At 44.0% G+C, this 13,146-nt stretch overlaps 1 protein-coding gene across 1 annotated transcript in view; it reads left to right on the top strand.

Annotated features, from left to right (window-relative positions):
• LOC306798945 (transmembrane channel-like protein 2) overlaps positions 1-12,860 on the top strand; it is a gene marked incomplete at its 5' end in the record, with an annotated part of 137,372 nt that extends 124,512 nt beyond the window's left edge. The window contains 8 exons of the mRNA XM_079299352.1: positions 593-745; positions 2,100-2,228; positions 4,218-4,285; positions 4,749-4,988; positions 6,676-6,801; positions 10,888-10,966; positions 11,352-11,472; positions 12,590-12,860. Coding sequence (XP_079155478.1) covers positions 593-745; positions 2,100-2,228; positions 4,218-4,285; positions 4,749-4,988; positions 6,676-6,801; positions 10,888-10,966; positions 11,352-11,472; positions 12,590-12,840 — 1,167 coding nt within the window. The 3' untranslated portion in view covers positions 12,841-12,860. The remainder of the gene's footprint in view (positions 1-592; positions 746-2,099; positions 2,229-4,217; positions 4,286-4,748; positions 4,989-6,675; positions 6,802-10,887; positions 10,967-11,351; positions 11,473-12,589) is intronic.
• Between the last annotated feature and the right edge of the window lie 286 nt (positions 12,861-13,146).

Here is a 13,146-nt window from a genome sequence, read left to right as displayed (position 1 = left end):
TTGCTATAATCACAGCATGTTAGGGTAATTCTATTTTTTTCTCCATCTGACACTGTGTGCAATTTCTATTACTGCAGACCCTGAGGGTACAGTTTATAATCCTCTTCCCCTGCTTCCCCTTTTTAACATTATCCTGGTAGCGTGTTGTGGGCAGATAACTGCAGGAAAGGATAACTTATCCACAGAAAAAATTACTCTGTTTTAAACTGAGAAAAATTAGAGGAATTGAGGCAATTTGTTCTGCCCTGAAAAATTATGAACGATGCAAAGGAGGACTGAGTGAAGGTTATGTCTGCATACAGGAGTCTTGAAGGAGGCCTGACACCTCCATGAGCAGGGAGCACGTTGCTTGTTCCCCAAAAACTCATGGAGCCTTGACACATCCTCAGCTGCTGCTTCCCTGCTCCTGGCAAAAGAGGGGTTTCTGTGCTATTGCCAGCACTGTAACTCTGTTGTGGACAGATATTTATACAAGGGGTGGTAGCTGGTAAGGAGAAGGGAGGAATTGAATGCCTTGGATTTCTTCAAACACCTCTCTGTTTTCTATTTTCTGATGGTTTTGTTGGGGGGGGGGTGGGTCTCTTTCTTGCAGCTGGCAGAAGAGGATGTGGTAAAAAACATCACACACTGGACACTGCTTGGTCACCACAACTCGTCTGCAGGGAATGACAGCACTGTCACCCCACCTCCCCTTGATCCTGCAGACGTACCCAGGGGACCCTGCTGGGAGACAACTGTTGGCATCGTAAGAAATTCATTATTTAGCAAGTCTCTGGGGTGGTTTGGGATGGTTCATTTTTGTTTTTCTCTTGATATCTCACATTTCCAGGCTTGAAATTTTCTTCACAAGCAGCAGCTCTTTCCATCACTCTCCTGCAGCATCAACAAAGCACTACAAGCCCTTGGCCATGGTTCTCAAGCCATGGTGGTGAAATCCTCAGCTGGGAGCAGCCAGGGCATGCACAGCTCTGAGGCACTGGCTGTGAGGAGCACAAAAGGCCAGGCAGTCTGCAGCCACACAGGCACCACGTTCTTGTTCAGATCATGACTGTGCCTTTGAAGCAAACCTCTCCTCTCCATTTATTGTTGCACTTGTTCCAGAGAGGCTTTGGTGCATGTATAAAACCCAACCAGAGGACATGCCTCGAGGGAACTCCTGACATGTCCCAATCCATAATGCAGCATGAGGCCATGGGATGAAAGCAGAATTAGGCAAAAGTACCCCCCTTGAAAGGCAGGCAGGGTGGCCTCCAGGTCCTCAGAGTTCCACCACTCAAATCTACCCTGCAACATTTACCTTGCACCAAAAAGATCTGCAGCCAGACTATGCACAATTTATAAAGTAAAAGAAGTTGTTTACTGGCTGACAGAGATAGGGCTTTCCATAAACTACAAGGCTATGCATTCCTGTACACACTCAAGGCATCTTCAAAAGCCAAGTGGTTCTCAGTCATGTGGGAAAAGACTAGCCACTGTCACCCCTCAGAAGGAGCTGACCCTCAGTGCAGCTGAGCTGTCATTCAGCAGATCTTCATTTTCCCCCCTCATACTTTAAAAACATTTCTTGTGTCTTTCCTTTTGAATCCTTGGGCCACCAGTTATTTCCACCTCATGAGTCTTCCTTCTGCCTGCAATTTTATCTTTCTTGTCTTCCTATCTCCTTTCTCTACATGTACATACAGCTCATTTACAGCTGAACAATTTTCTTAGGAGTCCTTGTAAAAGTTACATAGCTGAGCCATACCGGAGCTACAGCCAACCAAAACAACTGAGGGCATATGTATATTTTACAGCAGCAGCACTGCAGCATTAGCATTCTGCTCCCACTTTCTGTGCAGCCACACCATGCAGTGCAGTCAATAATGCCAGCAGCAGCTATCAGGTCTAACAGCTATAACAGAGCTTGTAGCTCCCAAGCACAGAGGTAAAGCTTAGGCACTGCACAGTGTTTGAAAACAGGCAGGGAGTTTGCTGAAGGCATGCTTTTCTGAAGATTACTGTCATATAAAGACAAATGGCTAAATAAAAAATACAGTCCTGAATGTGCTACTGAAATTATAGGAGTTAATGTGGGTTTTTTTCCTTCTTTTAAATTGCAGGAGTTCGTAAGGCTCACTGTGTCTGATATCCTGGTGACCTACATAACCATTCTGGTGGGAGATTTCATCCGAGCTTGCTTTGTCAGATTTGTGAATTACTGTTGGTGCTGGGACCTAGAGGCTGGATTTGTAAGTATCTTATAACCGAGTCAGTATCTTACAGCCAAGAAGATAAAATTAATTTAGGGACATTTGGTCACACACTACAAATGAATTTGAATTATTCCAGTGGTTGTCTGGTCTTGCCTGATAATATAATTGGTGTACACAGCCTATGCATAACTTTTCTGGGTCAGTCAGCTCCATCCCACTAAGAACTCCAGAAAAATGCAGTTCTCCTACCCGTCTGAGACCTTTACAACATGAAGCTGACTTAAAAAAGAAATAATCTGGTGTTCATTCAGTTGTTACCACCCCAAAACCTTGGGCCTTTCTATACCCCTTTTCAGAGCCCCAGACCTTCCTGTTCATTGCCCACCCTGCAGGCAGGAGCCTGCTCTTCTCACAGCAGCATCTTCCATTGCTGCTGGAAGCTGGAATTTCTTCTGCTGCAGTGGAACAAGGAGCATTTCCTTCCCCTCTCAAGTGTGTGTAACACACAACACCTCTGGGCTCTTTGGTATTCCTAAAGGCTCCATTACCAAAGCAGTCAGTACTGGAGCTGCACAAAACACAAAATAAAATAATGGAGGGATGGAGGGAAGTCCATTGATTCACATGAGAGAAAACAAAACCCGATGGATTCCGACAGAGATGGAAACACCTTTGCAAGATTATGAGCAGATCAGCACTCACTGCCTAGTTGTTGGGAGGGTTCCCAGGAACAGTCTGGAAAACAGCAAAAAGGAGAAGGAAGAGCATGGTGCCAGGGACACCAACACAATTGTATATGTGTTTTTCTAATGCAGATAATGAATAAGATTCTTGGTTAACCCAGCCTTCTCACATAGGAATACTCAAGGCAGAGGACAGCAGACACTGATAGTTGTCTTTATGTTCATGTGAAAAAGAAGCCAATATTAACCTCTAGCTAAAGATTTAAAGTAGAAATGGACCAGAATCAAAAGAACAGAGAAAACAGTGTTTAGACCCATCCCTTCCCAAAGCTGTGAGCAGTCAGCTAAGCAAGGCTGACTAGGCTCCCCTTGAGTTTTCATCATAAAGCACAAACATCATAAACTTCAACTTTATGAATTGCTGAGAGTATTAGGTAAATGCAAATGGCATGAAAAACAGACATACCACATAGAATATTCCAAAGATATAAGAGCATCACTTACCATTTCTTAGAAGTCTATTTTCTGCATTGCAGCTATTTTTTAAAAAAAAAACAACCTTTTTTTCAAGAAAACATTAAATGCAAGTCTTTACACAAAGTTTCATCTGCCAAAAATCACTTGAGTTTTGTGGACACAGAAGTAGATATACATAGATGAAATAACTTCAGCATAGGCAAATCTAACAAAATAATAATCTACAAATCAACAAATACTGCCAGTACATCAGATCAGCCTGTTTCTGGACCTGCCACCATTAACACCCACATCAGATAGCTAAAATACTGATTTATATGAAGCAGCATATCAGCTAGCACATAGTAAAAATGTCATCTAATACCCATCAGGTCATATATTCCCTAGTACTTGTCTCCCTTTGCCCTGTGTTTCTGTTCTTCAGCAGCTTGGACCCAGGGACACAGACATAATCCAGTATAGCATTTGCCTTCCAGCTCATAATTATCACTGCTTCAGGATTCAATATTTTACCAGGGTGGAACTGTAAGTCTATAGCCAGGCACCAGCTGGAGTTTAAATGTAGTCCCGTGCCATGCTCACAGCTGGTGTCATATTAGCAGGGAGAGGGAAACACAGAGCAGCTCTAAGCACCTCGATATATCTTTCCAATTTTCAGGAAGCCAAGAGAGAAGCAGCAGCCCAAAGGCAGTAGCTCCAGTTCTGCTTTCCCCACCCTGCTGCAGGTCATCCAAGCAGTGTGCATGAAGCAGGAGCCTTTCCAGGAATCCCTGCTTGCCAGCTTTAAATAAGCATCCTGCACCCAGCAGAAAACAATAGCTGGTACCTCTAGCAACAGCACACTTTTCTTTCTTTCCCCATACAGCCATCCTATGCAGAGTTTGACATTAGTGGCAACGTTTTGGGTTTGGTTTTCAACCAGGGAATGATTTGGTAAGATATTTCCTTTTTCTTTGTTTTTCATGCTATTTAGAAAACCTAAAGTGGAGTGGAGTTAGAAAGCTTCCAAGCCAACTAGACAGGCTTTGGTTTCTGTTTTTACTGAATGATTGGCTTTCTGTGCTTAACTATAAAAGTGGGACTCTCTCTGCTGGTTATACTCACATAACATTTTCCAAGCCATCTCGAAGAAATTTTTGTCACAAACTGGAACATTTTCTTTGCAACTCCTGAGAAGTCTGAGGCTTTGCTGGTCCTCAGTGAGGGGGACCCTACCATAACCTGTGGGTGCAGGTGGCTGCTACTGTGGGAGAAGAGGGTAGCACCTCTCAGCCCGCTCAGCCTCTGTTTGTGAACAAACCTGTCAGCACACGAACACCTCCTTTTCTGTTCTTGAGAGAAGCAAACCTTCCAGTCTGCCAACAAACAGTGCCTGTCCTTCTCTTTTCCTTTCCAGGATGGGATCCTTTTATGCCCCAGGGCTCGTGGGTATCAACGTGCTGCGCTTATTAACCTCCATGTATTTTCAGTGCTGGGCTGTAATGAGTAGCAATGTCCCCCATGCCAGAGTCTTCAAAGCATCCAAGTCTAACAATTTTTACATGGGATTGGTGCTGCTGATCCTCTTCCTCAGCCTCCTGCCTGTGGCTTACACCATCATGTCCCTGCCTCCCTCCTTTGACTGTGGACCTTTCAGGTACTACCTAAACACCAAAAAGGATATTCTTGTTCTCTGGTACATGAGAACAAAATTTTCATGAAGTTAGAAGGACTGGACTCCAGCAGAGATAGTGAAGTGTTTAAATCCTTAGCAATGTGAGGCAAAGGGTCATGTACAGCTATGGGGTGTAAACAGGAGGCTGTGAGCACTGAACCTGCTCCTGTCTGCTGCTCTCCTCTGCTACATGATTCCCAGTGTTTTCCCAACACACACTGATGAAAGCACCAGAGAACAGCAGGGTGGGACAGCAAGGTGCAGCCCCTAGTAAAAACAACAAACAAACAAACACAAAACAACAAAAAACCCAGCTGGAGGATCCCAAAGGCTTTTTGGAACATCGATGAAACAAAATGAGTCCAAAGGATGCGTTTCACATGCTGATTTTAGTTGGCAAATAGCAGGAAATTGATAGAGGTGAGCATGTAAAATTTTTAGTGTTTGGGTCTTATTTAAATGTTGTGGGGCACTTTTTTAATTAAGACAGAATCAGCACTGCACAAAGCATTTAGTGGACTGGATTAACGTGCCAATAAAGTTTAATTTGATTGAATAATGCCAGTTCCTGGGCCTGCTGAATCTGACTCAGCAAGGAGCCAGCCTGGAACAAATTGTTCTTGTAGATGCACTGTTTTAGGTTATCTGCTTGCTGAGGGAGAATGACATCAGAAAGCTAAAAGGCTCAGGGGAAAGGCAAGAGACCAAAATACCCTCAGTTCTATAGCAAGGACAGGTGTCAAGGAGTAATGTCAGAAGATCTGACAAGTGACTTGTTGCACGCACACTATCATTTGGAGATGACTAATCTGCAATGTGAAAGAGCTATTTCAATTCCCAATCAACCCTTCAAAAGCTGCTCAGCCTGATTCAGACCCTTGGCAGCTCAACTGGAAGCTTGGCTCTCCTGAGCTCCTGGCACTTGATGAGGTTGGGGTACTGTTTATCCAAGTTTTCTTTATTGACTCTCATCATTGTGTCAGAGTCCAACACCCACCTGATGGGAATCCCACAAGCTCCTGGGAGGCACCAAGCCTAAATTGGAGGAATAGCACTCCTGCATTTGAATTCCCAGACCCAGAGATGCTGGGGAGACAGGAAGGTCAATTACATAATCCAGCTCTTTACAGACTCACTCTTCCATACAGAATACTCTCATCTGCTTTATCAATCCCGTTTGAAATTACTCTTTCACTGAGTCTCCTATTAAGCAATAATCACAGCTTGCTATTTTTGTCATTACTTAGCAGCTCTTCAAGTTGGCTCATTATTTCAGAAAGCTGGAATTTGCATATGGAAAGTCATCTCTACCATGAAAAGGCCATACTTAACAAGATATTCATCAGAAATATGTGGTCTGTAGGGTTTTATCTATTTCAGAGGGGTAAATAGGCACGACTCATAAAGGAGTCAAGTGTGGAATTAAATGTATTGACTCCAGGAGCAAGTTAGCCTAGCAAAGATTATTTAGATAAACAATGAGGGGAGAGAGGAGGGGAGTGAACAAACCAATAGTAATTTAAAATAAAGGCATTTCAAACTTCTTGGTGGCCAACAGCAAGCTGATGTCCCATTAAGAGGTGAAACAAGCTGTTTAGCACTATGAGACTACAGGCATTTGTTCCTCCAGAAGGTATCTACACTCCTTAACTGGCATTTGTCTTTCCAGTGGGAAGAAAAGGATGTATGATGTCATTCAAGAGACCATCGAGCTTGATTTTCCACTGTTTGTTGCAAAGATCTTCAGCTATGTGGCAAATCCAGGACTGATCATACCTGCAATTCTGCTCATGGTGTAAGTTTTCTTTGCAATATTACATGCCTGGCTTGGGGGAGAAGGTTGGAAAAAAATTCTGGGATATTGGTCAGGTCTAATAACAGCTTCTGCTGAGATAACAGCATGGATCAGAGCAGCCACATGCTCCCTACCCCCACCCCCTTACCTTTGCCTAACCCAATTTCCAAAAATTTAATTACCTGACCCAATTAAACACAACTTTATGGATGAAATACATTGCTGACACAGACCTTGTAGATATCAAAACTGTCACAGCTTCCATATGAAAAATTTTCTGTATCCAGCAGGAAATAAATGGACAGTCTCAGCCTGATGCCTTTTGGAGAAGCAATTTCTGTCACAGCTGGTGGCATTTAGAGCACAGCCAAGACAGGGCATTCAAACATTACATGTTCCAAAATCATGAAGAGTTGTGAGCTTTGTTTGGGTTTGGGGGGTTTTACTTTTGCATTTTCCAAATAATACATCTGCTATTTGTTTTAGTGTCGTTTGAGCATTTCAGCTTTGAAATCTTTTTTAAATCCCCAGCACCTCCAGCAGTGCTAGGATCAGCTGTCCTTTTTTAAAAAAAAAGATATCTTTGGCACTGTTCTTGAGGTTTTCCAAAGCTATCAAAATGAGTGGGAGGCCTGTGGCCAAATTCTGTAGGCAGTTCTGAGCATTTCAGATTAATCAATGGGAGGTGGGGAGAGAGCTGGGGAGCCTGTTGCATGCAGAGCTTCCTGTTCTGACTCTTTCTGGGGCATCCACACACGTTGGAGATGAGCCTCTGGGTTGATCCCACACATCTGCCCTTGGGCACTGGGATGCTTCATTCTGCATAGCTACACTGAAGGTAATGCCATTAAAATTATATCAAATACAAGTCCCATACAAAGTTACTCATACAACTCATACAAACAACTTGAGAAAAATCCTAATTAAACTGAAGATGACATGTCATCTCTCTACCTGCCCCAAAGTACTTGCTCATTTTAACCTAAAAAGGATGATCGGGTACTGTAGCTTGTGCAGGCAGATCCTACACCTGTACGAATCAGATCAGGTCAGTGCAGGAGACAAGAAGTCTCACACCACATCCCCAGTATGGACAAGCATATTACTGAATTATAAACTCTGTTCCTGTGGGCTTCACAGTAGCACTGGCAGATACTATTGCAAACACAAAATAAAGACTGCAGAACACCCCAAGTGTGCCACCTTTACAAAAGGGCTGCAGCTCATCTGGGGCTTAGATGCAATCCTCAAAAAAGCCGATGGGAGAGAGTAATACCTTTGAAAATAATTGGTTTTTTCCAATGGCAAGCTCCTGCCCTTTCCCTTCACTGACAGTTGGGAAAAGTAACAGCACAAACTCAGTGTATTTGTTGAAGAGACATCTTTTATCACACCCTTTCCAGTATTGGCTATGCCTACACCACAGACTTGCCATCAGTCCATCTCTCCTGTGTCCAGAGACACGGTTCTGTCTCTGCCCTGATTCCCCTCTGAGAGCTGAGAGTTACTGATGTCCATGTTTCCTAAAACATCCTCACTTTCCACCCAGATACACTGCCTGTATGGCCTGTATATGTTGATACTTGTGATTTCCAGCTGCTCAGCTCCCAAGAGAATCACAGCCCTAAGGAAGTGGATTCCCCCATGGTGCCTGGACCAGCCAGACCTACAGCCCCTTGGCAGTAGCTCACATGCCCTGAGAGCACTGGGTGTCCTGCAGAGGCACTGCTTGCTATCCACATACTCACCTTGCCTGTGATAATCCAGACAAAATCACGCAACCAAACAAGATTGTTTCTTAAGGCTTTGGCCCTTTTCTCCTTTTCAGTCAAGTGCCAGTTTCATGCCTTGTCTCTGAAAATTTTCTACTTCTGCTGTGGTGCTGACAGGCAGACAGGGTTAAGCTGAAGCTGGTCCTTATGATGAGCCCCATCCAGTTTTGCAAGAGTTTGAAACCAGGGAAATTCAAAAGCTGCATTTAGTCCTGATGAGCAGAGAGCCACAAGCTCTCAAAGCAGCAGGCAAGGCAACCTGCAATCCAGCCTAACTAAAAATAGCCTCTACAAAGAGCAACAGGTGGATTGCAAATGGACAGTCTCTTGATTTTGATTGCAGCCTCTCAAAAAATGTGTTTTCCACTTCTATGGACTAAATTAAGTAATTTTCTCTAGCCATGACAATCCCTTCTTTTTTATCCAGGTGCAATCCAAAATGCATCTTCTATTTATTATGGTTCTTAGCTCCTGGTTTCAAACAATGATGGGGTCCAGTGGGTGACATGGGTGTCAAGCTCACTGTCCTGCTTTTAACTGCTCAGGGACAAGGGAAATAGGAAATACAGACAAAGGATGAAAGATGTTGTGCCCATTGGCACATGACCTAATCCCACCCAGGCTGAGAGTAGTTTCAAGTCTGCAGAGCTTCCTGACAGAAGACAGAAGCATTTCACTGTATCAAGAAGGGGTGAAAATTAAAATTCCTATGCAGGCTAGAAAAGGACAGTGACCCACACTCTCCTCAGAACTGGGGAAGCAATACATCAGAGAAGAGGGGTGCCAGGGTGTCATGGTTTAAACCCACATGGAAATTAGGCACTACCCAGCTACTTGCTCAACCTCTTCTCTCTCTCCCCAGTCCTGATGGAATGAGGGGGAAAATCAAAGAAAAACATGGAGATTGAGATAAAAACAGCTTAATAATTAAAATCAAAGTAAAATATAGTAATAACAGTAAATTGTAATAATAATAAAAAGGAAAAAATTAGTGACACACACTACAGCTGCTCACCATGTACAGACCCATTTCAGACACCCCTTCCCAAAGCCAGATTGGCCCTGTTAAAGGTAACTACCCTCTCTATACACCAGGCACGACATTGTATGGTCAAAATATCCCTTTGGTCAGTTCAGGTCACCTGTCCCACCTCCCAGGTTCTTTTGTTTAGCTCCTTACAGGAAGAGCTTGAGACAAAAACAAAGATCCTTGCTCTACTTAGGATAAACAAGAATTAGTGAAACAAAAACATCAGTGTGTTATCAACACCATTCTTATTCACAGCCCTGATTACAAAGTAGTATTTTCTAGACAATGAGCTTGATAACATAGAAAAAATAAAACTATCACACCTTTGCAGAAGAGCAAAAAGAAAAAACAATTTTTTTTCCTTTTGTAAGAGAATTTTCTACTTTATTAAAAAAAAAATTGCAAACAACTATAGCAGTGAATTGAACAGCTGGTGCTTTTTCTGGGAATGGCAAGGAGTAACTGGTTATAATTTAGAAAAATAAAGGCACTCCACAAAAGTCAGAGGAGATATTTTTTTCCTACCCAAATATTACTGGCTGTTGAGTGTCAGAGGTGGTGAGACAGACCCAGAGGCTTGGGCATGTTTTAAAGCACAGGCTCCCTGTGTGCCAGAGGCTGGCAGCCAGCATGCCCTCTCCCAACCCCCCTTAGCTTTCAGCTCCCTCCAGCTTGGCTCAGTATTCCCCTGGCTTTGCCATGCCCTTTTTGGAGAAGACAGGATCAAAAGAGAAAACTGAAGTCCTTGGTTCTTCTCCAGCCTGGCTTCTGCTTGCCCTCAGTTCCTGTCTCTGCTCACTCACAAGGGCCCCATCCAGGGATGCAGGATGCAGCTGGTCCTGGAAAAGGGGGAAGGAGGACTGTTCCTTGAGCACTGCTCAAGGAGAGGCATCAAGGCCCTATTCTACCACCAATTTCCCAGTTTTTCCTGAGGTCCCTGTGTTACCTGGTGGCAGTTCCAAGGCTGGTGCCTGGATTCCCCAAGGTTGGTACAAAGGAAGCAGAGAGAGCCCATGGCCAGCCAAGGTGGGGGCACGAGGGCAGGTTGGTCATTTTGCTTCTGTTCAAGCAGAACTGATCTCTGGATGGGCTCAGCCTGTCTCAGCTAACCATGCCACAGGCAGCCCAAATTTTTCCTAAACCTTCAGCTTCAAAATTAAGTTCAGAGACAGCTGGTGGGAAAATTATTAATTAGAAGGTTGGCAAAACATTGCATGTTCCCTCCTTGGGAAACTTCCTCTTTCCCCTGATCCTGTCACTGCAGCAACATGTTTTCTCTTTTAGCCTCACCATCTATTACCTGAATGCTGTGTCTAAAGCGTATCAGCGCGCCAATGCAGAGCTGAAGAAGAAAATGCAAATGGTGGGTACTGGTCTGTCAAAGCCACCTTTGAAATACTTCAATTTTGCTGCCTAGCATATGCTTTTAAATCATTCTTCACTTCTGAACACACTGATGACATAAGAAGATGATATATTTTATGCCTGTTCAGTACCCTCTGATGGCATTTAATGTGTAGCTGCACAGAGAGGTCACATCCCATAATAGCTTGCTATTTTGCACATCAGAAGTACAGCTGGTTTTCCCCTTCCTGGAAATACTTGATCATTGGACCAGGATTCAGCACTTTGAACTTAGCAAAGAATTTCATTCATACCAACACTTAGCCAGGCAAACATGACACCAGACCATTTCCCAGATTACATCTGCAGTTTTTAATGAAACCAAATTGTTTTTATTGATGCAGCAACGTGAAGAGGAGAAAAACAAGAGAAACAACAAAACCAGTACCAATCCTATGCTGCAAGATCTGGAGGATTTACTTACACCAAGTACAAAGACTGAAAGTCCCCCCAAACAAGCAGAAGGTAAAAATTAAACAATCTCCCTTCAGAAAAGGCTCATTTTGCCATCCAAATGACTGATAGGATTGAGAAACTGGAGGGATGCATCTTAGCAGGGGATTGGATGAGTCTAATTAGAACAGATTTTGTCCTTCTCACAGAAGTCCACCTGCCAAAGGACACACAGGAGGGGCACATTTTTAGACTGGATTATATCTCACACAGGCTTGTCATGGTGGGAATTGTAATCCAAAATTATGATTCATAACCCAGCTATTAACCATGCTGGTCATGAAACCAGCAATTTATTCTGGAAAAAAATGTTTAAACTCAGTGTTGTTTCAGGTCTGATGGGTTGAGTCTGACTTTTTTTTTCCTGAGTTGAGCTTTTCATTGGAAAATTCGTCATGAATGAGGCAGAGACTTCAGGATTCTAGGAGGATTGGGTTAAGTCTTAGGGTAAATAAATGAATGCTCTAAACTCTGCAGTGGGGGTCCATGGCTGGGCAGAGAGAACTAGGAGGAGGCATTAGCACCAGGATCGAGTTATTTTCAAAGAAAATCCTGGATCCTCCAGGCTCAACCTCAACCAGCCACTTCCTGACTGCTAGAGCCTCCAGCTCACATTTGTGAAAATCACTTGAGAGATTTTGATTTTATCCTGGTACAGGTAAGAAGAGCAAACTAGTGCCACCATAACCCCCTTGAATTCAATGGGCTGAGATAAACTGGAGGGTTCAGAGTAACCCAATACAGATCCTCTCCAAAGCAGACTCAAGGCATTCATTTAAGTGGAAATAGTGCTGGCAGTGTTTTGAGTGCCCTGAAAATAAAGACTAAAATCAGGAATTACCCACAGCCACCCCATGCCTAGGTACCAGCATGGCAGGCAGGATTATTCTGTTCTTTAAATGCATCAGTAAGAGCCTGAAAAGAGAGGTTGGGCAGCAGAAACTTGTACTGGCTGTTGAGTGGGGGAGAGGAGGGGAACATTCTTATTCCTGGTTTCTTCACTCAGATGCTTTAACACAAATCCCCAGACACTCTGGTTATTGCACAGAAAAGAAACAGCAGCCACTGGGGAGAGGACAAAAGTCACTGTTTGCTCCTGAGAAAATAACATTCATAATCTTTGCTCTAGACAAGAAGATGGAGTCTCAGAATGGAACCAGACCTGCTGGGAAACCAGGCAGAGGAGAATTCCTGGCTGGCAGCCCCATGGCCAGGGGGAGAGGAGCCTTCACCCCACCATCACAAGTGTTTGCGACACAGCCACGGACCCTGGGAGCTCGTGCACCCCACCCTGGCCAGCCCAGGCCATGGGGGCACCCCCTGGGACCAGTCCCTGGACGAGGGAGAGGACAGCCTTGCTACCCACGGGCTGCTCAATAGCCTCAGCACAGCTTCTCCTGCCTGACACTAAAATAGAGGGGCTGCATGAACTGTAGTCCTGCTAGGAAATGATTACTGCATGCTGCACATCCACTCGTGGTGCTCTGTACCTATCCAACAAATCTCTAACACAGATTTGTTTAGACACCTGGAAGTACTTTGAGTTGTAACCCCCAAAGGCTGCACAGATTTTGAGACCAAGGGAAACAGGAAGCAGTCAGAACAAAAATCAGACACTGCTGAACTGCTTCACACAGGACAGCCCTGTAGCCACTATCAGCAGTGAACTTGCTCTGTGGAACAAGT

This window comes from Erithacus rubecula (assembly GCF_903797595.1).
Source record: "Erithacus rubecula genome assembly, chromosome: 3".
NCBI lineage: Eukaryota > Metazoa > Chordata > Aves > Passeriformes > Muscicapidae > Erithacus > Erithacus rubecula.
Note: the sequence above shows the minus strand (reverse complement) of the source record. Positions and strands in the feature narration are given on the sequence as shown.